Genomic DNA, 25,838 nt, shown 5'->3' on the forward strand with positions numbered 1-25,838 from the left:
TGGATACTGTCTAGTTTACCTTTAGTTCTGCTTTATTCCTCAGGCTGAAGGCAGTGGTTTCTCTCTTTTAGGTCTATTTGACGGAAAAGAGGGGGGAATAATACTGCTTTTAGTTTCTTTGCTTTTACTGCATATTACTGTATCTGTACTTACTTAAAAAATCTTCATCTTTTTTAAGCTAGCATTCCTGCTAGCATTTTTTTTTTTGAGGAATAATAATGTTAGAGAGCCTTTATCTACATAAGCATCTTTCTTCAGGATCAGTAGTAGCAGCAGTAGCTTATACCTTTATTAGAGATCAGGGGATACCTTGTTTACATCCAGATCTTTGGATTTTTGATTTTTAGCACAGCTGAAAACAGCTTCAAATAAAAATGAAAAATCGCCACCTCAACATACCAGGCATCAACAAACCACTACAGTATTAGGATTCCTCTCCTCCTCTTTCTGCAGAGTCGGGAGTAATATATGTTGAAAGGAAACTTCTGAATTATCCCAATACCATCCATCCAAGGATTTTCACAATTCATCCTTGTATTCAGACTGAAATAAAAGAACTAGCTTACGATTAATCAATATCAAAGTGTAGTTACAAGTCTAAATTTAAGAACAGCCTCTCCTGGTGGTTGATTGCACTGGTGGAATAGTTACGTATCTTGTGCTTTACTATATTAAAACTTGACATTTATTAAAAAAGTTATCATTTATTTTTCCCGATATTATTTTCCAGCATCATCATGATTTCCTGACAATAGCAACTTTAGAAAGTAAAATAGGAAGTAGCTTGATATTTTTGTGGCAACAGTTCAGACTTTTTTGATAATAAAATAAAAAGCAGCAATGTCTGTTTATATATATCTTTCCATTATTTTTATAAACTTTTTGCCACACTGTTCCTATTCTCTCAGACTTGCAATGCAAAAATAAAACAGTTACACTAAAACTGCATGTTAAAAATATGAAACAATACAATGGAAACTTTGATTCAGTCAAGTCAAGTTAAATAACTTTAATTTCATAATAATCTACAAATACCTGTACATTTTAAGTATGTAGTCCTTTCAATGTATGTTCCCCCATATACTTAATTTACAGCATTTAAAGTCAAATATGTTCCCTCTCACAGTGATACATTAGCTCATTATGCTACCGTCTACAAAAAGTTGAGAGAAGAATCAGCTGCGTATCACCAATCTCTACTTGTCAGGTTCTCTCTTTAAAACACGTATAAAGGCATCTCTTGGTACTTCCACATTGCCAATTTTTCTCATCAGTTTCTTTCCTTCTGCCTGCCTCTTTAGAAGCTTCATTCTTCTTGTAATGTCTCCACCATACTATGAAAAGGAAAAATATTGTAGTGAGATTAAACAGAATACAACTACAGTCTACTTCAGAAATGCTAAACTCAAGGCCAGAAAACCTAGTTATATTATGACAAAAGGTTATTTTATACCCCAAGTAGTTTCGACAGGCCACTAGTTAAAAAGAACAAATGAGCAAGTAAGCATATTCGTTCGGACAGCTGAGGGTCGAATTCAGTTACCTAAATACATGCATTCACATAACCCTGGCTGACATTAGACAAAACCTCTAGGATATCCAAATTCCCTCCAAAGAGCAGCAGCTTGCCAGCTCAGATACACTGTGGCATCTTGACTAGCCCTAGGTGCTTAGGTGCTAGATAGATTAACTGAAATTAATTCAGCGCTGAACAAACACCATCCCATGTACGTGCCTATCAGAAAAATTCTGTAACAGCTGTGAGAAAGGGACACTTTATTTATTTTCTAACATTTTAGAGGGCTAAACACAAGGTAAGCAAGTAAGAAGCATCACAGTTTTACTACAGCTTTGTCAAGTCTTGTTGACAGTCAGCTATTGCAATATTTAAGACCTTATGATACACTATTGAAAAGCTAAGTCTAATCACAATCCAGTCTCTAAAGAAGTAATTTTATAATTTCTTAAATCACCTGCAGACAACTTAGGAAATGTGTGAAGTTACACACATGCGTAGACACACATTTATCTACAACTGTTAGGAAATGGTGAGGAGACAGGAGTGAACACACACGGCTGAGTTCACTCTAAGTGTGTAATTTTGAAAAAGTCATTACTCTTATATCCCTTAATACACCGCTGACACTTAAGAGCACAAGCAGAATGTGTCTTTGGTGGGATTCTAGAAGAAAGGCCTATCACATTAGCAGGACTCTTAGGTTTATAAAGATTAGAAACAAAACAAAAAAAATTACTTACACATTTTGCCACAACATTTTTTCTGTAAGCTTTCAGCCTGTTAAACAACATAAATGTATTAACACATTAGGACATCTGTATGTGGAGCTAAACACTGAGTCATCAAAATTCTATGTGTTGCTTTTCTGCAAGTTTTGTAAGATGCGTTGGAATTATGATATTTTGTGTACAAAAGATGAAGTTCTAAGCAGAAGACTGACTTCACATTTCTCAATTCTAGAATATTCCGTAGGGTAATACATACATAAAAATTACAGTCTTGCCTTTTCATCCAGGATTTCTGCTATGATTCACAGTTAAGTGTTACGTATTTAGAGATACATACACACAAATTCTTACAGCACCCCTGCTTGGGTCTCTGCCACAGTTTAAATCCTGTTTAAACAGCAACAGCAAAAATGTGACATTATGTTCAAGTTGCAACATACTTCCTTTGGAACAGTACAGTACAGTTCAGTTCTTTTTTTTTTTTTTCTGACACTTCTGGGGATGAAAATATTCCAGAACTAGCTGGGATTTCCCCCCCCCCCCCCCCAGTAGAAAGAAGCTTTTTCCACTGCCAAAGAGGAAGTGGACAAATGGGTAGTGCCAGCTGTACTCTATCCACTAACTGCAATGCGGACCACAGGCAATTTAAAATACTTTTTTTTCTTTTCTCCCCAGTTAAATTTATACAAAGTCCTTAGGCATAGTCACAGCTCAACTGCCTTTCTTTCCCCTGCCCCCAAGAGGACCCAGCAGCATATACAAGAAAAACAGGAGTTTACAGTAAAGTACTGTAATGTACAAAACTATTTAGGTGAGACACTTAAAAGTCCATATTTTAGGTTATCTTAAGATAAAAAAAAGGGGGGAAGGAGGGAAACAGATGGGCTTCACTTACGTTTCTCTTGCAATGATTCTCTTGCCAATAGCAGCCTGAATGGCTATTTCAAACAACTGTCTAGGTATAGCATCTTTTAAACGTTCACATAAGAGCTTACCAGTAGCATATGCCTTATCACTGAAAAAGAAAGTCACTGGTGTTTTAAGAAAGTCATACAACCCTCAAAATACACCCACACCAAACTGATAAAAGGATTTGAGTAGAGTATCTTTTTAACTCAAAAGATAAAGCTGATCAGATCATAATTTTACATCTAATGAGTGGTCACCATATATCCCCTGCTTCATACAAACAGGTGATAGGACTGTATTAATAGAAGTTCTTCAAATAAATTTAAAATATTTACAATAAACACCCGGATTACACCTAAAATACACAAACCATTAACACCTGCATTACCACAAAAATATTGTATTTAGTGCTCAAATTAACAAAGGGAAGTAGAATTTTTTTTTTAATTATGGTATGTATTCCCTTATTTTTCTATTACAAAATGTTCCTCTTTTTCACATCATTTCCAAAAGTGGCAATGTGGCAAAATCCTCTGTTTTCATTTGTATTTGTTATCTAATAGTAATACATGTATGTCAGTCATTTAGAATCATTTAGGTTGGAAAATACCCTTAAGATCACTGAGTCCTATTAACATACAATGAAAACACTGTATATTAATTGGAAGTCTTTATTTATTTGGAATGGAGAATCCAGTAATCCTACCTATGTATGATAGTTGCCAGTTCTTCAACTGGATTTCCATTTAGAAGAATATCCATTTTGATGAGGTCTGCTGCCTGGTATCCTGCATCTTCATAATCAAAACTAAATGAAAACAGTTTAAAAGTTAGTGAAGATTTTGTAAAAATTACATTCTGCACTCTTTGTTTCCACGAATTTTAAGTTAAAGACACATTTCTTAATAAAACAGTTAGAAGCCCAGTTTTTAATAGTCCCTTAGTATGTCTCCTTTATGCAAGACTAGACCAGAAATTTACTGCAGATAGATCTCATATCCAATGCAACAGAAGACATCATCCACTCTTCCAACCTACTGAGCAAGGTAAATGAATTTAAAATTCTACATGCTTAATGCAAATCACTTAAAGAGCATATTCAAGTACTTATTTTCTATCAGCTGGAAAGTCTTCAACACAGCTTTTGAACAGTATATATCCTTCATGTCAGAGAAATCAAACACTAACACCCTGGATTGTTTTCTTTTCATCCTCTCATTTCAGAGACTATTTATATGGCCCCAGTTATCATTCTCTCTGACAACTAAGGTTTTTTCTTCATTTCCAAAACATATTTGTCCTTTGGTAGGTATGGGCCTTGCTGTCTGTGTATCAGTTTGCAAAAATTCTTAAAATGCAGGAGATGTGTATCTTACATATCTGCATCTTGTATGGAAGTATAAATGTGGAGAATGCTGGTACCACTAATTTGGTCAGATCTGAAATACCAGAACAGAGGGGAAAAAGAAAAATCCTTCGAGTATTTGAAAGTACTTCTATCTTAATAGGTTTAATAAGCCATAGTTGTGTAAATATAACAGAGGTATGATTACTGAAAGCATTAAATACAGTAACAAAATTAGGGAGTATTAGGAAATAAAAATCAAGAAGTAACACAATGCAACACTGTCACACCCAAATCAAAGGAAACACTGCACAATTCTACCCATGAGATGGCTTCCTGATAAACAGGTTGGTTTTCACTTGGCTGGACAGCTAGATCCCGAGAGAAAATTCAAGATCTTCATTCCCCTATTTCTTCTACCTGTCCTTGACTCTCCACTTTTGCTTATGCTTCTACTGCAAACAGATGTCTAAATTTGGGCAAAACACATCTTTCCTCTCATTTTTACACAAACTCAAACTAAATTCAGTCTCGATAAAATACAGTTTTATTCTTATAAAGTGAATCATGTAATTAGGTATACCAGTTCCTGTCAAAATGTATCTTACTAACCACATCTCTACACACCACGTTTGTAAGAGCCTCCTGTGGCATAAAGCCATGGAGGCATAATGCCATGCAACATTTTTCTTCCATTAAACTCACAAGGCCCTTCACAAACAGCTGAGCATTATTCTAGCCTTTGAATTCCCAGAATCCACCCACCACAGAACATTCTGTCTCAAAATACAGATGATTTATTTTATTCCCATAAAATAAGTAAGTGTTGTTTGTTTTAAAGACAGTATGTTGGTTAGTTTTACTGGCTTTAAAGAATCAGCATTCTTTTCCAAGAGACAATGAATACAGTCAGAAGTACAGTTTCAGTGATTCCTTTGATAGAAAATGCTAATTGTCACTTCAAGACAAGTAAGAACCATCCAGATCTTACTCATATAGATGAGTGAGTGCCACTCTAGAGGGCATGCTTGAAAAATACATGCATCAGTAAAGAAAATTATTATTGTGTAGTGATGCACTTTCAGTTTCTCAGACTTACTTCCATCCATTTTCATAGTGAATCTAATCCATTAAGGGTGAAGCAAGACTAGATGTGCAGCACCACAATATTCTTCACTTGTGCCTTTCCATATATTCTTCTCAAATCTTTTCTCATTCCCTCCCTCAGGATCCAGGGTGGGGGGTGAAGAAGAGGGGGGAACAGAGGGAGGTAGTTACCTTGCATAACCAGAAGACAGAGACTTAAGAGCATCATAAAAATCCAACACAATTTCATTCAGTGGAAAGAGGTATTTTAGCATAACCCTGTGTTCATCAATGTACAACATATCCTTCTGGACTGCCCTACGATCCTAGACAAATAAAAACTGTTTCAGTTCCCCTTGACCAAAATTTGCACAAATAAATACAAAGCAAATTAAATAAACAACTGTTCAGTTACACAAGAGAACTCCAGTACTTCAAGCCCGAAAGCAACTTTCTTAATGGTTGTTTGCTAAAGTCCTAGAACAAATTGCAGCACCGTAATAAATTAAGTGGTTGTAGCTTAACTGGACATATGACACAAGTCTATCCTCTCCAAAAGCTGAATTTCTGAAAATATTAACAGCTTCTGTTTACTGCTGCCTTTTAAATGTATAATTATTTGTCCACAAAATTTCACTGAAATTAGATTTCACACACACTGGAGTTTCACACACCCTGGAGTATTACACAATAGGACTTGCAGGCTCATCTTTCCTGCCAAGAATTATTTTTAATAGATCTTTCAAAAGCATTTAGTAATTACTGTACTATTACCCAGCATCTAGTGTTTTCACTTTTAAGAATGACACGAAGAACATAAATTGCAAATGACAAAACTAAAAACTATATACCAACCTGACATAAAACAATTATTTTCCCAATATATTCCTGAGGTGTTACAATAGTACCAAGAACAGTTGGCTCCAAATATTCTGATACTGAAATTTTATCAGGAAACTGAGCAGGGTTGATAATAGTAATCTCTGCTTTACCATGCTCCTGGAAACAAACAAACATACTGTGATTTTACAAATAAGTTAACTGAATAGCAAAGGAGACAAATAGGAAAAAATGCTGAAAAATGTTTCACTAGTTTGGAAACACTTGTGCTTGGTATAGGTTTGGGTTACATAATCCACAATTTTAGAAGAGATTTCTACACCACATATAGAAGTCCTTGATGAACTACAGGAAGATTATAGGAATGACTTTTCATTTGGGAAATGGTGGGTTTTTTCAGGCATTTTATTAAATGAATTTTAAATAGAAGAAGTGCTTAGCACTGGGACTACAACCTAGGATTATCCATAGGAATTAAAAAAAAAAAAAAAAAACCTTTCTGACCATCTTTCCAGCTTTCTCTTGCCTGTAAAGCAAGGATCTTCCTTCTTACTCCATCCTGGTTCTGTAAGGTGCAAAGCACAGGTTCAACAAAAGACCTGCTCTAAGTATTCTGGAGTTTGGTGAAGGGAACATTCTTCTCCAAGTAGAACTTGGGGTTCAGGCTCCCTTACAGGCTTAAGTGCACTTAAAAATTAAGTTTTTTATTCCTGTGTGAGTGCTTTCATGACCTATTCTTTCCAGTTCATCATCCTGATATGGGCTGGAGTTATCCTTCCAAAGTAAGAATAAAAGGAAGATCATGTTTCTTACTGTGTACATACAATTTCCCCACCAAAGCAAGTGATTATACTGCTTCCACAAACAAGCACCTACTTCCAGTACCATCTGAAAATAATCCCACATCAGCAATCCAGAATCATTTGTGCACCAAAGGTGTCAACTGCTTCATGCATAGCTGCTACACTGCCTAAGCAAGAAACCAAAATAAGCTGAGAGAAAAAGGGTCTATGCATTACAGCTTCCAAGTACAGCAACCTTTCACATATGCCCTGTTACTAATTTACAGATTTTCTGTAGTGTTTAAAAGTACATGTTGGATAATGAGCCAGTGCTATTTGCAGCCTCCTCTGTCAGCTGGTGCTCATAAGCCCTTATCTGTCTGTCTCTCAAACTCAAAATAGTGATTTTATTTGTACCCAGTGCAGTGAAGTATGTAGATGCCTGTTCACTGTAATCAGAGACTGACTTGGTTTCACCAGCCCCTGCCAGTCTACAGTAGCATTATATGCTGTTCCTAAAAATACTGTTTTCTGATGGGTAAAGCCTTAAAGATTATTTCACCTGCTTTAAACTCAGCCCAGTCAGTATGCACTTAAAAGAACACAGCAAGAAATGTGTCCTATATTCCCATTTTCAAGGGCAGATGTAAGACATAAAAAGAGAATGCTTGAAGTGGAAAGAGGAAGGAAAGTTAGTGTTCTTAAAAAAAAAAAAAAAAAAAAAAAAAAAAAAAAAAAAATCTATTTCCATTAAAAAAAAAACTTTTAAGTTAAATATTGGTGTTTCTAGTATTTACCATAAAATAAAGTACTAGCCTAGATTTTGGGGAAAAAAAAAAAGTGTAAATGTTTATTACAGGAGGCGTTTAAGCTGCTCTTTACACAAAGCTATCATAAATTTAGCATACCTTTATCAACTTTGCCGAAGAAAGAATAGCTTTATATGGAACCGTAGGTGCAGTCAAAATAACAGACATGTTATACTCTTGCTCCAAACGCTGATTGAAGACTTCCATATGTAAAAGACCAAGGAAACCCAACCTGGAAAAAATATCCTGTTGGTAAAAGTATGCATATATCCTCTGGAATGTTACAGCGGTTTGTTTTGTCTGCAGGGCTTTTTTAAGCTCCAGCTTGTTTACATTGCTAGCCTGGCAGTATCAGGCACAGCAAACAACTTCCAAATGATCCTACCCCTCAATTGTATGAATCTTGGAAAACAAAAACTATCAAACACAACAAATTTCACACTCTGCACAAATAATGCAAGAAAAATCAAACGCTCTCGATATTTACCTATAATGAATTTGAATTAAAGCCCCTATTGTTTAATTCATTTTAGTTCTACCTTCAGTTGATTTAAACCTCCATTCTCAATTTAAGAACAGTTCCAAGCATGAAAGCAGTATAAAAAGCCTAACCTCCATCCAGCTCCTAAGGCAAGGCTACTGTCACGATGAACAGTTACACTGGAGTCATTCAATGTCAGCTTTTCCAAAGCACTTTTGAGATTATTATATTCTGTTTGATCTACAGGATACATTCCTGTCAAAACATATCAGGTAGAAGTGATGTGATAGAGATCTTTATTTTTGTGTGTACTTACCTTTCAAATGTGCATCTTACAGTGAACACAGTAATAAAATCAGAAATAGCTCACTTTCTGTTCCAACTGTTTTTAAATGTGAAAAACAATATAAGGTTTTTTTTTAATTAGTTAAAGTACAATAAAGTTTTAGATTACCTCACAACTAACATTCAAACCATAATGGTACGGCCACTGTATTCATCTAATCCTTCACAGTTGTGTAAAATGCACAATTGAGTATAACAATGTTTTGCAGGGTTGCAGTGTAAACATACAGTTTAAACGTAACTCAATAAGCAGACCAATGTTCCTTCAAAGGTAAATAAAAAAAAACAAAACTGCCATTTCAAAGTTGCAAGTGTTGTGGGTTGTTTTTTTTTTAATTAATGAAGCCAGCTGTTTGTGCAGTTACTGCCTGGAATAGGTTCTACTGTATCACTTTTCACATCACCATGTGTTCAGAAAGTGTAGATTACTCTACACCAAGCAGTAACACACATGTACACCAAAATATTATTTACAGGATTACCCCTTTCTGCATTGACTGACAGGTGACCTAATCACCATGAGACAGTTCAAGTGAGTTTTGCACATTCCTTCACAAGTCCAGAAAGTGTTCTACAGAATCTGTTTTTTTTCTAAAGCCATCCTCCATAGCATTTCTAGTGGTTACTGAAGCTGGTGGCAACAGTTCTTCAGAACTATTCAAGATTAAGAAGTCAAATATTTTACAGAATCATTCTCAGTATTAGCTTTGGCAGTTTATCGTGTTTAACAAAAATAAAATAGCTGCTAAGTTTTAAAAGACTAAAATCCCAATTATTATGGAAACCTGATTATCAAGATGAAGAAATCCCAAAAATTTACTATTTTTTTTAATTTACTTTTTTTTTTTAAGTCGCAACATTTCCATCTTATCAGGAGTTTACTGGCATTAAAAGCAATAATCACTACTAAAAATATATGTTAGACTTCTATTCATAGAATCATAGAATAGTTTGGGTTGGAAAGGACCTTGAGTTCATCTAGTTCCAACCCCCCTACCGTGGGCAAGGACACTTCACACTAAATCACCTAAGGCCTCATCCAACCTGGTCTTGAACACCGCCAGTGATGAAGCATTCACAACCTCCCTGAGCAACCTACTGGAGTGCCTCACCACCCTAACAGGAAAGAATTTCCTTCTTATATCCAATCTAAACTTCCCCTGTTTAAGTTTTAACCCGTTACCCCTTGTCCTGTCACTACAGTCTCTAATGAAGAGTCCCGCTCCAGCATCCCTATAGGCCCCCTTCAGATACTGGAAGGCTGCTGTAAGGTCTCCAAGCAGCCTTCTCTTCTCCAGGCTGAACAGCCCCGACTTTCTCAGCCTGTCTTCATACGGGAGGTGCTCCAGTCCCCTGATCATACTCGTGGCCCTCCTCTGGATTTGTTCCAACAGTTCTATGCCCTTTTTATATTGAGGACACCAGAACTGCACACAATACTACAGGTGAGGTCTCACAAGAGCAGAGTAGAGGGGCAGGATCACCTCCTTCAACCTGCCAGTCATGCTCCTTTTGAGGCAGCCCAGGATATGGTTGGCTTTCTGGGCTGCAAGTGCACACTGCCGGCCCCTGTTCATTTTCTCATCAACCAACACCCCCAAGTCGTTCTCCACAGGGCTGCTCTGAATCTCTTCTCTGCCTAACCTGTAGCTGTGCCTGGGATTGCTCCGACCCAGGTGTAGGACCTTGCACCAGGCATGGTTAAACTTCACGAGGCTGGCATCAGCCCACCTCACAAGCATGTCGAGGTCCCTCTGGATGGCATTCCTTCCCTCCAGCATATCAACCGAACCACACAGCTTGGTGTCATCGGCAAACTTGCTGAGGGTGCACTCAATCCCACTGTCCATGTCACGGATGAAGATGTTGAACAAGACCAGTCCCAACACCAATCCCTGAGGGATACCACTCATTGCTGGTCTTGTGTTGGGACATTGAGCCATTGACAACAACTCTTTGTGTGAGGCCATCCAGCCAGTTCTTTATCCATCGAGTGGTTCATCCATCAAATTGATGTCTCTCCAATCTAGAGACAAGGATGTCGTGTGGGACAGTGTCGAACGCTTTGCACAAGTCCAGGTAGATGACATCAGCTGCTCTACCCCTGTCCATCAGTTCTGTAGCCCCATCAGAGAAAGCCACCAAATTGGTCAGGCAGGATTTCCCCTTAGTGAAGCCATGCTGGCTGTCACCAAGCACCTTGTTGATTTTCATGTGCCTTAGCATGCCTTCCAGGAGAATCTGCTCCAAGATTTTGCCTGGCACAGAGGTGACACTGACTGGTCTGTAATTCCCTGGGTCATCCATTTTCCCATTCTTGAAAATAGGGGTTATATTTCCCTTTTTCCAGTCATCGGGAACTTCACCAGACTGCCATGATTTCTCAAATATGATGGCCAGTGGCTTTGCAACTTCATTTGCCAGCTCCTGCAGGACCCACGGATGGATCTCATCAGGACCCATGGACTTGTGCACATTCAGATTTTTAAGATGGTCTCGAACCAGATCCTCTCCTACAGTGGGCCCAAGGTCTTCTTTCTCACAGTCCCTGTGTCTGCCTTCCAAGACTTGAGTGGTTTGGTCAGAGCCTTTGCCAGTGAAGACTGAGGCAAAGAAGTCATTCAGAACCTCAGCCTTCTCCAAATCCTGTGTAGCCAGTTCTCCCGAGAGCTTCCTGAGGGGGGCTACATTCTCCCTAGTCTGTTTTTTATTTGCGATGTACTTGTAGAATCCCTTCCTGTTATCTTTAATACCTCTAGCTAAGTTTATTTCTAACTGGGCTTTAGCTTTCCTAACCTGGTCCCTAGCTTCCCGAATATAAACCCAATCTACAACTATTATTGACACTGTTAAATCACAGGGAAAATTACACAAAGCTATGACATGCCTCTGTAGCTAATTTTCTGTTTAATTTCTTAGCTAAAATTTTATTCCTCACAGCTCTAAATATTCATATATATTCTTTTACAAGCTTTAATGGCTTTCTTTTGTTACTGGAAAAAAATAATTCCACTTCATATCAGTTTACTTCTTACCTGCAAAAACCATTGGTTTCACTGACTTAAAGCCAGGCAAAGGCTCCACTGGTTGTTTATACAAAAACAGTGTGTCTCCTATTTGGGCTTCTGTTACTTCTTTCATTCCAGCAATCACGTAGCCCACCTGTCCAGCATATCTAAATAAAATTGGTGTTATATGGACATGGATCTTGGCATTATTAGTATGTCCAGTATTTTTCCTACTTGACTTAGCCCAGACAGAAATTTTAATAAATTACCCCATAAAAGCCCATACACAGTCCAGAAGCAAGAGTTAAGTTATCTCTCCTCTGAGTTGTGAACTTTCTCAAGTAGCTCTATTTCTGTTTCAGTTAAACAGCACATCTGTAGTTCTAGATTTTTAATTCTGTGTTACTCCCAGTTAAAAGCTGTAGCTAGAAGGAGCTTCTCACAGATCTAAGACACAGAAGCCAGAACAGTTCTCAGGTGCCACCACAGCAAGTTTCGTATACCAAGAGGGAGAAACAATACACAAACGCCTTCCACCAGCACACAATGCTATTAGGAGAGGAATCCATGGTAGATAAAAATACAGAGAATACTGTTTTTTGATAGGATGGAGTTAACTTTCTTCAGAGCAGCACTGTATGACGCTGTGTTTTTGATCTGTGACTAAAATGCTGTTGATAATATACCAGTGTTTCACCTATCGCTGAGTACTGTTTGCACAGCATGAAGGTGTTCTCTGTTTCTCACTTCACCCCTCACAGCAAATAGGGTAGGGGTGGGCAAGAGACTGGGATGTGACACAGCCAGAACAGCAGATTCAAACTGACCAAAGAGATATTCCAGGCCATGTAACATCAGTGTAGTTTTTCCAAGGTAGCCGTTACTTGCAGAATAGGAGGGCATCAGCCTGCTTGTGGGAGGTGGTAAGTTACTGACTGCCTTTGCGTCACTTTTTTATCTTCTTTTTCATTCACTTACTAAACTGTCTTTATCTCAACCTACGAGTTTCTCCTCACTTTTGCTCCTTCTTCAATTCTCTTTCCCATCCCAACTAGGTTGGGGGAGTAAGCAAATGGCTGGCTGGGAGCTTAGTTTCTGGCTGGGTTCAATCCACCAGACACAGTAACATAGGTTCACTGAGAATCTCCCAAGAAAGTAATTAACACATACTTGGATGCAAACAGATAAAACTTCTCCACTAATTCTAAGTACCTGTTTTAATTCCCACTGCTGCCATGAGAAGCCAGTTTCTGGAAGCTGTTGTATTCATGGATTTTAAGTCTTTCACCCTCAAAATATGCTGCAGCAATAACTAAGATGGAGCCCCACTCCCTTCCACTCTCAAACAAGGTAGTTCCTAGAAATAAATTGGACAGCTGAATAAGAGTATCAAATGTGAAGCCTTAAAAAAACCTAGCTGCCCAGGTGTTCCATGTACTATAGATGACAGAATGGCTTCTTCCCCCTAGAATCATCCAAAAAAGAGTCCCCAAAATTTCTGCCTCAGAATGCATGAAATTACAAGTAATCATTAAAGAAAAAAAAAACCACACAACAAAACCCACCACCAAAGAACTAAAATCCCAGACATCGCCCAGCCACTCGAAGCAAAAAAAAAAAAAAAAAATCAACCAGAAATGCAGAATTTTATCTTAGACCAATTTATGATTTGTTCCACACTAAAAAAATTTTTTACTTACAGCTTATGTGTCGGCTGTTCATTTGGAGTCAGAATTCCAACTTCATTAACTTCATATCTCTTCTTTGTGTGTGCAGACACAATTTTATGCCCTTTCTGAATCTCCCCACCAAAGAGTGCAATGTTAGCTATGACACCTCGGTAGTGGTCAAAAGTGGAGTCAAATACTAAGGCTTTCAAAGGATCAGCAGTATTACACTGGGGTCTGTCACAAAAAGAAAAAAATATAAACCTATATATTACATATTGTGTTTTTAAAACACTGAATGAACAAACACTCCCACCCCCCAAAAAAAACATAGAATACCAGGTTGGAAGAGTCCTCAAGGATTATCTGGTCCAATCTTTCTGGGAAAACATAGTCTAGACAAGATGGCCCAGCCCCCTGTCCACCTGAATCTTAGAATTGTCCAGTGTTGGGGAATCCACCACTTTCCTGAGGAGATTATTACACTGGCTGATTGTTCTCATTATGAAAAATCTTCCTCTTGTGTCCAATCGGAAACTCCCTGGGAGTAACTTGTTCTGAACTGTATGCCTGTGCTGCACACTTGGATTATGTTTTATCAGGTGCAAGACCTTAGACTTGTCCTTGCTGAGCTTCATGAGGTTCTTGTTATCCACATCTTCCTGGAGGATGGCTCTCCCTTCCAAAGTGTCCAGTCCCCCACTCAGTTTGTTATCATCAGCAAACATGCCCAGAGTACACTTGATCACATCTTCCTAATAATTTATGAAGATACTAAACAGCATTGGGGCCCAATATCAATCCCTGGTAGTCCTCACTAGGGACAGGTTGCCAATTTTAAAAGGGGCTCTTTGACACCACCCTCTGGGTGCAACCAGTCAGCCAGTTCCCTACCCACTGCACAGACCACTCGTCTAGACCATAATGAGTCATTTTCTCTAGGAGGAGAATGTGTGAAACGCTATGAAGAGCCTTGGAGAAACCTAGACAGACAACATCCACTTTTGGTCCCACATCAACTGAGCAGGTTACTTTGTCATAGAAGGCAATTAGGTTTGTCAAAAAACAACATTAGATTTCTCCCACATATCTTTATAGAGTATTGACTTAAAATCAGATCAACATTAAGTGCAGAACTACTGCCAATACTGTATAAATGCAACTCATGGTTTCCTCATTAACCTCACAAGGTTTCATAATTAAATCAAGACTTACGGTGGAATCTTCTCAATGATCTTCTGAAGAACTTTTTCAACATTTGTTCCTTGTTTAGCAGAAATCTAAAACAAGTCCAACAACAATTTTATAAAACATATTTTACACTTATTCAGTATCTATTAGTGTTATGTTTACTTAGTTTTAGTGGCCACAGATAATACTTCTATCCATAAAAACACTCTGAAGCACACTACAGAATGCTAGTACTCCAAAACTTTTCTTTGATTATAAATTATTCTGGAACAAATTTTTTCTCTCTTGAATAGCAATTATTGCCATGGTACAAATTAAAGCAATTTATGGACAACAATGAGAAATAATGTAAAATCTATCTGATGTAATTCATCAAGACATACTAGTTTTTTAACAGAGATGTATGTTTTCCACTCTTCCAAGACACAAACTTTAAAGAAATTCACATATGTCAAAAACAGGCAGACAGCACCCTGTTGATTTCCTACATGTACCTGTCTTTCATTAGCTACCAAGTAGATATAATTGTACAATGTTGTAAAATGCAATACCATGTTATAAAAGTTTTAAAAATTTAAGAGATTTTACCCTCACACATTCATCTACAGGGATATCAAACAGCTTCTCAATTTGTTTTTCAACTCTTTCAGGGTCTGCGTGCTTCAAGTCAATCTGAAAAACAACAAATATATCTTCCATATGATCCAGCACTGCAAATTTCAAATATACAAGTAAAGGAACCTTTAGTTCACAGCAATTACTATAAAATATTAAAGAGAGTAAATACACAAATTTCTTACTACACTCCAGTTATTTTTCATTATGCAATCCTATTTGAAGGTACATTTCAATATTCTACACATTTAAACAATCCAACTATTTAATATGACACTCTAAAACATTTATTACCTTATTTATGACAGGAATTATTGCAAGCTGTGCTTCAAAAGCAAGATAGAAGTTTGCCACTGTCTGAGCCTGAATACCCTAGAAAATAAGCATTATAAAAGCTCAGAATGGAATCTTCCTGAGTTTTGGTAGTAGGGTTTGGGTTTTTTTAGGGATGCTATACAATATAAGATTACTTCTACCCATTTGGGGCACGGAAAATAAGTCAAGGTTATTGATGATACACATTGCTGAGAAAGAAAACAACTTTCCTAATTATCATTTCACATAATCTGAATATAAGTAAACAAACGAATAATGCTGTGTGTGTGTCCACTTACATGGAATTATAGACAACACAGTATTATGCATACATTATGCACTGAGTACATATTTTGTGTATGTTATTTATTTCTGAAGAGCCAAGATTATAACAGGTACCTCAAACAGCAGATTCTTTGTTCACAACTATTCACAAATGGACTACGACAGAGGAATGTTATCTTTAATATATGATAACATGTTATTAAAATAACATTTTAATAATAACATCATTATCTCCAGACTGTCATTTGCAAATTTCATACTCCGTAAAAAAGTAGGATCTGATTCTTCACTAATCCTCTGCTTTTACTGCTGTGCCTGTAAACACACAAGTATTAGTCTCTAGATTTTTAAAACTCTTAATACTTTTCCTGCCACAAAATACTTCTGTGGAGACAGACTTTCTCTATAGCTTACTTAAAGAAACTACTGAAATTCTAAGTAGAAAACAAAAATTAAGAACTCTACCTCATTGGCATCCACTACAAGTATGACACCTTGGCAGGCAGACAGTGACCGTGATACTTCATAGCTGAAATCTACATGGCCCTGTGCAGGAAAAAAAAAAAGCTTACAATTTCAAGTATTTCTAGAGTCTTTTGCAAAGCTTTTTATATTATGATGTTTTCATTTGTATATACGTTCAAAGGTCTTACCAAAAAAAAAAAAAAGCAACTGAATAAACATAAGAAGCCACAAATCTCCTACTTTTAAATAGAAAGACATATAGTTTTGTGTGACTTAAACACTGTATATACTTAACTTACTGGCGTGTCAATAAGATTTAAGAGGTAGTATACTCCTTCATGATTGTAAAAGAGAGATGCAGATTGTGCTTTAACTGTAATTCCTCTTTCACGTTCAACTTGCAGTTTATCCAGCACTTGCTTATTATGGGCAGTTTTAGCAATTGTTCCTAAAATTAAAAAAAACAAAACACCACCACAACAGTTTTCTTGCCTCATTTAGTAGATAAGCTCTCAAAATAAGTTATTAACCAGAAGAACATGGAACTTGCAGCTGCAGAAGCTTGTCCATCTGATTAGGCTAAACTTACATTTTTATTTAAAAATAAAATTATGCCTCAACTCCTTAACATTTATGAATTTATTTTTTTTTTACATATAAAGTTACATATTACAGAAGAGATTCAGAGCAGCCCTGCGGAGAAGGACTTGGGGGTGTTGGTTGATGAGAAAATGAACATGAGCCGGCAGTGTGCGCTTGCAGCCCAGAAAGCCAAACATATCCTGGGCTGCATCAAAAGGAACGTGACCAGCAGGTCGAAAGAGGTGATCCTGCCCCTCTACTCTGCTCCAAGACCTCACTTGGAGTATTGTGTGCAGTTCTGGTGTCCTCAACATAAAAAGGACATGCAACTCTTGGAACAAGTCCAGAGGAGGGCTACAAGGATGATCAGGGGACTGGAGCACCTCCTGTATGAAGATAGGCTGAGAAAGTTGGGGCTGTTCAGCCTGGAGAAGAGAAGGCTGCTTGGAGACCTCATAGCAGCCTTCCAGTATCTGAAGAGGGCCTATAGGGATGCTGGGGAGGGACTCTTCATTAGGGACTGTAGTGATAGGACATGGGGTAACGGGTTAAAACTTAAACAGGGGAAGTTCAGACTGGATATAAGGAGGAAATTCTTTCCTGTTAGGGTGGTGAGGCACTGGAATGGGTTGCCCAAGGAAGTTGTGAATGCTCCATCCCTGGCGGTGTTCAAGGCCAAGTTGGACAGAGCCTTGGGTGACATGTTTTAGTGTGAGGTGACCCTTCCCACAGCAAGGGGCTGGAACTAGATGATCTTAAGGTCCCTTCCAACCCTAACTATTCTATGATTCTATGATTTTATATAAGATACTTCCCTTAATAAGCAGGATACAAAACATCAGAGATTAAGAAGTAACAGAAATTCCATCTGGTGCTAAATAATTTTGATGTTTAAAGCAATTTCACTTCCTACCATTGGAGAGCAGCTGCATGGCCCACAGTTCTAACCACTCCCAAGTGTAAGAGCATTATCATAGAGCATGACAGACCTGAATTCAAAACTCCATTCTATCACAGGCATCACGTAAAACTGCCCATAGTGACACACAGGGGGTAATCATAAATAGTAATTTTTATCAATAGCTTCTCTGCCATGTTTTGTTTTGTTCACCCCTTAAATGAGAAAAAGCAAGACTCTCCAAAATTAATCTCCTCTTCGGAGATACAGCAATTGCTTTATGGCTTACCTTAGAGAGCCCTCAATGGCAACCTCTGTTTCTCTCTTCCAAGGAAAGCCTAGTTTCAGAATCACTTATAGTTATGAAGATCCCTTAGCATTTCTGTTTCTCACTTTCATTTTAAAAGGAGTAGTTTTCCTTATCCTCAACAACAACAGAGAAATAAAAACATTGAAGTCCAAGAAGCACTCCAATGAGAACAAAATAAATACCTCTGGAGATGAAAGTAACACATCTTCGCTAATACTTAGAGTGAAGGAAAAAGCAAATATATATGGGTGCTAAGAATCCATGGAATTTACACTTACTGACAGTTATTCTACTCACTAAATCTAAACAAACATAACAGTGTACATTTCTTAAGCTTACAATGCTGCATCTTCAAAGTATCAGTACACCAGTGAGCACCACCACCATGAAAGGCAGCTGTTTACAGTTCATTCACAAGAAGGCATAGGATTACTTTCACCTAAGTACAAGCAGCTGAATTTCCTCTCTGTTTCAACAACACTTGAAAACTACTCTTCAGAGTACCTGGGTGTGACAGGCCCCCTTCTGTCCACTCCAAACACTGGTAGTGGATATCATAAACTTGCCATGTACTGGTCTAATGGAACACTAGTCAAGAATAACAGGAATAGCATCTTGAACAAGAAAGTACACTCCTTTTCAGTCTTTTTTTAAAATACATACTTCCTTGAGTGAATTACACACTTCCTTCATATTCACATCTGTAGCACTACACGACTGACGGCCCAAAAGTACTAGCTACCTGGCACTAGAAGAACAAAGATATTAGAAATTTTAGTAATAACTAAAGCTACAGAAACTTACCCATCATCTTACACGTCAAGAAAAGGTAGTATAAGTGAGAACACTTACCTGTAATTTCCAACAATCTGTCCGCTAGTGTACTTTTGCCATGATCTACGTGAGCTATAATACTGAAGTTTCTAATGTTTTCAACAGGGTATGTCGACATATCTAATTTTTCCTGAAAAACAGAAATTTATTTTCATAAACCATGGTTAAAGTCTCTACATACAATATGACCTGGCCTTTAGAAAAAAATTAACTCTTTTCTCCCTAAGAGGTATAGACTGAATAGAGATACAAAAACTTAAATTGTCATCAGTGTCTAAATTACTAGGATTTCACTTTACTCCTAAGTACATATATCATTTGCTGCTCTGAATAATCATCAAGTATGGTGTGAAACAGCAAGTGTTGTGAAAGGCACTATGTTCCTAAGAATATAGGGAGCTGGAAAATTTAAAGCAGTTTCAAGTTTGTGAAACTGTTAAACTTAAGGATTAAGAAAACCGGATTCAAAGGACCATTATGGACATCATTCTTTACAACCATGATAAGAATACAATTACATTACCTAGCAGCTCAGGTATCAGTGACCTATCATAAGGAGCAAGCAGACTTCGTGGAAAAGGAAACTACAGGTAACACTTATCTTGGCTAAATTAAAAAAAAACAAAATGCAGAAAACCAGCCTGACTTCCTTGGTTCACACACAGAAGGATCCAACGCTAAAAGACTTTCCTTTTTGTTACACCTGCCCATTCCAAGCAATATCACATTTTGAAGAAAAATAGCTTTTTTTTTTTGCTTTTCAAAGCTTTTGACTTCAGGAACCAGGAGACTCCCCAAAGCAATCAGTTACACTTCACCTAAAAACGCTGATTTCAGATACACAGAGCTCAACCCTCTTACACAGGCTATGCATGTAGCCCCGGGACAAGAGGAGTAGAAAACAAGCACGGAGTTCTAGCAACAAAACACGGCATTAAACAGCATTATCTGCCGTGTCCCTTGCAGGCTGCCTCGGGTTGGAGTGGCAAGCCTTGCTGCGGCCACAGGCCCGCAAACCCCTCTATCTCCAGGGCGACAACGCCTGTCTGGAAAGGTCCCTCCTACACGAGGGCCCGCCGCCCGCGTTAGGGAACTCGCTGCAGTCAAGTTCGGGCTGGCGGAACGTCCCCCCACAGCCCTGCGGACCCACCTTGCCGGGAGAGCTGTACAGCCGCTCGCACGCCGTCGGCCCCGCGGGCAGCCAGGGCGGCAGGCAGAGAGAGGCTGCACACGGGCAGGGGCTCCGCAGACGGGCCCACCACGCGGCCGTCCTGCCAGCGAGGGCCATGGCGCTCGGGGCTTGGCCGACCCGGTTACAGCGCGGAGGGACGCTGGGCAGCCCCAGCCCACATGGCGGCCCGCCTCCGCCCCGCCGGCTCCGCAGCCGCCCCTCTCCTCCTCACGGCCCCGGCGCGGGAACAGGCAGAGTCCCACGGCACGACGCGGACTCGAGCGGTCGCGCGGCTGAACGCGCTGCCCCGCGCGCCGGAAGCGCTCCCCCCGCTTGCGGAAGCGACCTTATCCCCGCGCCGCTGCATCGGCTGGGCTGTGTCGGGAGCCCGCGCGGTGTCCGTGACAGAGGTGGTGTGTGGTGTGTTAACGGGGTTAGGTGCGGGCTGCACGGAGCATCTGCCGGTGTAACTGCCGCTGAGCGGTGCCTGTAGGCAGCACGTGTGAGCAGTTACAGAAAGCAACTGCAGAGGGAGCTAAACCGCGCGTTTGCGCTAGCAGCGCATTGGGTGTCGCGACATGCGCAAAAGGGCATAATCACAAAAATAGCTACGAAAGCGGAAGTTATTGCAAACTAAATAAAGATTGACTAAAGGTTGCGCTTGCACTCGATATCTAGTCCTTAAAGAATTCAGACTTGTATTTGCACTGCCTGCACACCAAGCTGGCTGAATACAGCCAGCATTCAAGGAGGTTACTGGATGAACCTCTGCTGCGTCTTCATCCTGGAATTCGTTCTTGTCCTGTTGGAATGGAATGAACACCTGTGGAGTGAGTGCCGGTCCATGCAGGGAGACAGCAGTCCTTAACGTCAAGCTATTGGCAGGTCCACATGGTTTAGAATTCTTACATGAAGAAAAAACAGGAATGGAACTGTGTTTCAGTTATGACTTCCAGTCATGTGAACGCAATACATTAACTGTAGAGGTGCCATGCTTGACCTCGTGCTCACCAACAGGGAAGGGCTTTTTGGAAGTGTGACTCTCCGGGGCAGCCTTGGATGGAGCGATCATGAGATGGTCGAATTTGAGATCCTCAGGACATTGAGAAGAGAGTGCAGCAAGCTCACTGCCCTGGACTTCAAAAGAGCGGACTTTGGCCTCTTCAGGAACCTGCTTAGGAAGGTTCCATGGGATACAGCCCTAGAGGGCAGGGGGGCCCAAGACTCTTGGTTGATATTCAAGGATCACCTGCTGCAAGCTCAGGAGTGTTGCACCCCAACTAGAAGGAAGTGCAGCAGGAGGGCCAGGAGACCTCCTTGGATGGATAAGGAGCTCCTGAGGAAAATTCAAAAGAAAAAAGAGGCTTATAATAAGTGGAAGCAAGGACAGGTGGCATGGGAAGAGTACAGGGATGTTGTCTGGGAAGCTAGGGACCAGGTTAGGAAAGCTAAGGCCCAGATAGAATTAAACTTAGCTAGAGGTATTAAAGATAACAGGAAGGGATTCTATAGGCACATTGCAAATAAAAAACAGACTAGGGAGAATGTAGGCCCCCTCAGGAAGCTCTCGGGAGAACTGGCTACACAGGATTTGGAGAAGGCTGAGGTTCTGAATGACTTCTTTGCCTCAGTCTTCACTGGCAAAGGCTTTGACCAAACCACTCAAGTCTTGGAAGGCAGATGCAGGGACTGTGAGAATGAAGACCTTGGGCCCACTGTAGGAGAGGAACTGGTTCGAGACCATCTTAAAAATCTGAATGTGCACAAGTCCATGGGTCCTGATGAGATCCATCCGTGGGTCCTGAAGGAGCTGGCAAATGAAGTTGCGAAGCTGCTGGCCATCATATTTGAGAAATCATGGCAGTCTGGTGAAGTTCCCGATGACTGGAAAAAGGGAAATATAACCCCTATTTTCAAGAAGGGGAAAATGGATGACCCAGGGAATTACAGACAGTCAGTCTCACCTCTGTGCTGGCAAAATCTTGGAGCAGATTCTCCTGGAAGGCATGCTAAGGCACATGAAAATCAACAAGATGCTTGGTGACAGCCAGCATGGCTTCACTAAGGGGAAATCCTGCCTGACCAATTTGGTGGCTTTCTCTGATGGGGCTACAGAGCTGATGGACAGGGGTAGAGCAGTTGATGTCATCTACCTGGACTTGTGTAAAGCATTCGACACTGTCCCGCATGACATCCTTGTCTCTAAATTGGAACGACATCAATCTGATGGATGAACCACTCAGTGGATAAAGAACTGGCTGGATGGCCTCACACAAAGAGTTGTGGTCAATGGCTCAATGTCCAGCTGGAGGCTGGTGGTTCCTCAGGGATCAGTGTTGGGACCGGTCTTGTTCAACATCTTTGTCGCTGACATGGACTGTGGGATTGAGTGCGCCCTCAGCAAGTTTGCCAATGACACCAAGCTGTGTGGTTCGGTTGATATGCTGGAGGGAAGGAATGCCATCCAGAGGGACCTCGACACGCTTGTGAGGTGGGCTAATGCTAACCTCATGAAGTTTAACCATGCCCAGTGCAAGGTCCTACACCTGGGTCGGAGCAATCCCAGGCACAGCTACAGGTTGGGCAGAGAAGAGATTCAGAGCATCCCTGTGGAGAAGGACTTGGGGGTGTTGGTTGATGAGAAAATGAATATGAATTTGACAGGCCGTTATTGGTTTTGGGAGGACAAAAACTAGTAAATCCTCTTCCTTTCTTCCTTTTCTCCTTCCTTTCTTCCCTTCCACTGTCCCTGGAAGCGTTCAAAAACCATGTAGATTAGGCCCTCAGTGATACGGTTTAGTGGTGGTCTTGGCAGTCCTGGGGTAATGGTGGGACTTGATGATCTTAAAGGTCTTTTCCCACCTACTTGATTCTATGATTCTAGAGGGACAGCAGTGATTGGAGTTCATATTTTGCTGACAGTGAATTTCTCACATTTCTCACACTGACTTCTCACATTTCCATAGTATGTCAAGTTCTCCAGACATGCTTGAAAATGCAGCTTAATCTTTTATTCTTTGTAGTTTGTGATGATGATGACCAAAAACTTCTATTGTAGCCAAGCTGACAAAAGTAGAAGACACATATATTTCTTGCCTTAAAAATAAAGCGGAAATGGTCATCATTATCTTTGCTTTCTTCAAAAGCCACAGCAGCAACCAAGTGAAAAAGTAGTGATTCAGTCTGTGAAAGAATATAATCTGAGATTATTATAGTCTGTCTAATATAAAGAAAAGACAAGAATGTTTCCATTTTTATTGTGATGCCAAATTACATGCTTCTAAGCCTATGGAGGAAAAAGTATATAATAGAATACATAACAGATAATTGGTATTTTTCTTTATATTGGAAATCTTTGTCATTTAAGGCATTCCCCTTCTATGTTCTGCTTAGTAGAAAGACAGTATTTTAGAATTATATTCTGTTTACTTCACTAGGTTCATAATTCCAATGTATTTTAATGAGCAGTAATCAAGAATATTTCTTCCCCTTCTTGTCCCCTGTAATATATTCTTGGAATGTAGACTGTGATTAGGACCTTTCCGTGAGTTTACCAGTCTAGTGGAAAATTTTCTATCTTGAGATTTTCTTGAGAAGGCTTAATCAATATTAGATGGATTCCTGTTAGCTTGATTGGTGTTTACAAAATAGTTCAAACATAGGTTCAAACATAGTTCAAAAATAGGTTCCATCATCTTAACAAACTGCATATTGAGAAAAATGCTTGAACAATAAAAATCACTGATTAGAAGAGTTTTATTTCTAATGAAATATTTTCTTTCTACCAATGTGACATTTTGAAGTGTGTTTTCACCCAGGTATTACCCAGTTAGTTTTACACGAATGTTCTAAATTTTAGAGGATACTTTGTAAACAATGTATTATAGCACATTGAATAGATATGCATTTAATAAAGTCATTTGAACTAACATTCACTCTAGACATTTCAAAATACTGAAAAAGTGTCAGATGCGTCTGGATAAAAAGTCAAAAAAAAAAGAAAAAGGATGATGTGCTTTATGTTTCACCTATACATAATAAAGTTTCTAAGACTTTCTGGATTTCATTCTTCTTTGCACTAGAATATCATTATTAATAAGAAGCAGAGAGTCTTGATTTAGAAGGCTGTCAGTGATGCAGAATCTTTTGCCACATGGGACAATCACTCTTAACAGCTACCTAGTTATAAATCCTTAAAAAGGTGGATTTATTTCTATTCTGAATTATTCTATTATCTGCTGCCTGTTGCCAGGACTGAAAAGACCATAATGAAAGTTTCTCTCCTGTATAAGTTCTTAGCTGATCAGTAGGCCTTTTCTTTGTAAGCCAGGCTAGGTTCCCTGAGGTTTTGATTGAAGGAATTACATTTCTGGTTTGTTTTTGTTTGTTGTTTTTTTTTTGTTGTTGTTGTTGTTGTTTTTTGTTTGGTTGGTTGGTTTGTTTTTCTTGTTGTTTGGGTTTTTTTTTTTTTTGCTTTTTCCCCAGGCAATCGATTTTCCTATCATATTTGCATTGTTCTCTACAAATGATTTTTTAATGAGGAAAGGCTAGTAACATAGCCTTCCTTTTCTCATTATTGACCTATTTATGCTTTGAAGGGCAATTCTTTTGCTACAAAGTTTCTGAAGCTGATGTTGCCACCATTTAAGCAGGCACTGCTTTCTATGTTCCTCGATGGGTGACTACCTTTGGCCACATCATAAATAGCAGATTTGATTATACCCACCTTACAATACAATTCAGATTGCTTTGCATCAGTAACTTATCCTTCTCATTATCTAAATAATTCTCAATCTCTGTGTTATTTTTAAGACTATTAGAATTTATTTATTTACCCACTGTTAAACAGAATTGTTAAAATACATACAAGCAAGGAAAAACTCTGCTAGATTTCCAGTAGAAACAGAAGTATGTGATGATGAGCATTTCCTCTTACCGTACATTTGAGACCTAACAAGTATACAAATCCATTTGATGTGCAGTGTAAATGTTGTTTTGTTGCAATTTCGTAGTCAAATATTGCATGTTATCAAACTCACATACTGTATAGAAATCTACATGTTTTATATTGAGAGTGTTATCCATCACCTCTGTCAACCTGTCTTATAACTTTATTTTAACAAAATAAAGTTACTTTGATGGGATATATTTTTCACAAATCCTGGTTGATTGGCATTAATTATGTTCTCCTCCTTTAATTCTTAATTATAGTCCTCTAGCATCCATTCCACTATTTTGCATATGATTGACATCCAGCTGATGGGTCTGTAATTGCTCTCTTTAAAAATTGTAACATGTTTGCTCTCTACCACTGTTCTGGAACTGACAGAATTGCTGAAAAGCCTTGTTAATGGTGCACAGAGCTTGTCAGGCAGCACTTTTAAAAGTTTTGTATGCAAATTTTCTGGATACAGCTATTTTAAAATTTAATTCTCGATATTTTCTGGTATTGTTATTAGAATGTAAAGAATTCAGCCCTCGTTATTGTGTGACATACATGTATAAATATTGATGGATTGGATTTTGATAGAAATTAACTGTTCTGTATAACAAATATTATTTTTCATCTGGTAAGTGTATCATTTAATGGATCAATATGTTTGGAAGTTTTTTGTCTGAGGAAATGGATTTGATTCCTGAAAACATTAAAGAG

The 25,838-nt window shown here is 38.9% G+C and overlaps 1 protein-coding gene and 1 long non-coding RNA gene across 3 annotated transcripts in view; both read right to left on the minus strand.

Annotated features, from left to right (window-relative positions):
• Positions 1-25,838, minus strand: part of LOC130598269 (uncharacterized) — a 471,069-nt gene that overhangs the window by 118,132 nt on the left and 327,099 nt on the right. The window lies entirely within an intron of this gene.
• GUF1 (GTP binding elongation factor GUF1) lies at positions 990-20,499 on the minus strand. Of its 2 annotated transcripts, XM_057407505.1 has the most exons (17): positions 20,165-20,499; positions 19,033-19,144; positions 16,690-16,838; positions 16,391-16,471; positions 15,620-15,697; positions 15,299-15,382; positions 14,735-14,799; positions 13,553-13,756; positions 11,880-12,019; positions 8,631-8,754; positions 8,118-8,250; positions 6,443-6,586; positions 5,780-5,913; positions 3,863-3,964; positions 3,143-3,262; positions 2,260-2,296; positions 990-1,334 (listed from the first exon to the last, which is right to left on the minus strand). In XM_057407505.1, exons 1-17 carry the CDS (start codon positions 20,300-20,302, stop codon positions 1,197-1,199), a joined length of 1,983 nt encoding a protein of 660 aa, XP_057263488.1. In that variant the 5' UTR covers positions 20,303-20,499; the 3' UTR covers positions 990-1,196. The 2 variants fall into 2 exon arrangements, with proteins under 2 accessions (XP_057263488.1, XP_057263489.1); XM_057407506.1 differs by lacking the exons at positions 8,631-8,754; positions 11,880-12,019.

Source organism: Pezoporus wallicus, unplaced genomic scaffold, assembly GCF_028554395.1.
Source record: "Pezoporus wallicus isolate ANWC-B61680 ecotype Strahan unplaced genomic scaffold, APGP_CSIRO_Pwel_v1 contig_2492, whole genome shotgun sequence".
Taxonomy (NCBI): domain Eukaryota; kingdom Metazoa; phylum Chordata; class Aves; order Psittaciformes; family Psittacidae; genus Pezoporus; species Pezoporus wallicus.

What these genes read in the sequence shown, in the direction of transcription:
- GUF1 (XM_057407505.1), bottom strand. Translation starts at nt 20,302, where the DNA reads ATGGCCCTCGCTGGCAGGACGGCCGCGTGGTGGGCCCGTCTGCGGAGC. An exon ending in GAACAGCCGACACATAAGCT is followed by an intron (nt 12,020 to 13,552) that starts GTAAGTAAAAAA and finishes AATTTTATTTAG; the next exon opens with ATATGCTGGACAGGTGGGCT. An exon ending in GAAACCAATGGTTTTTGCAG is followed by an intron (nt 8,755 to 11,879) that starts GTAAGAAGTAAA and finishes ATGTTTTGACAG; the next exon opens with GAATGTATCCTGTAGATCAA.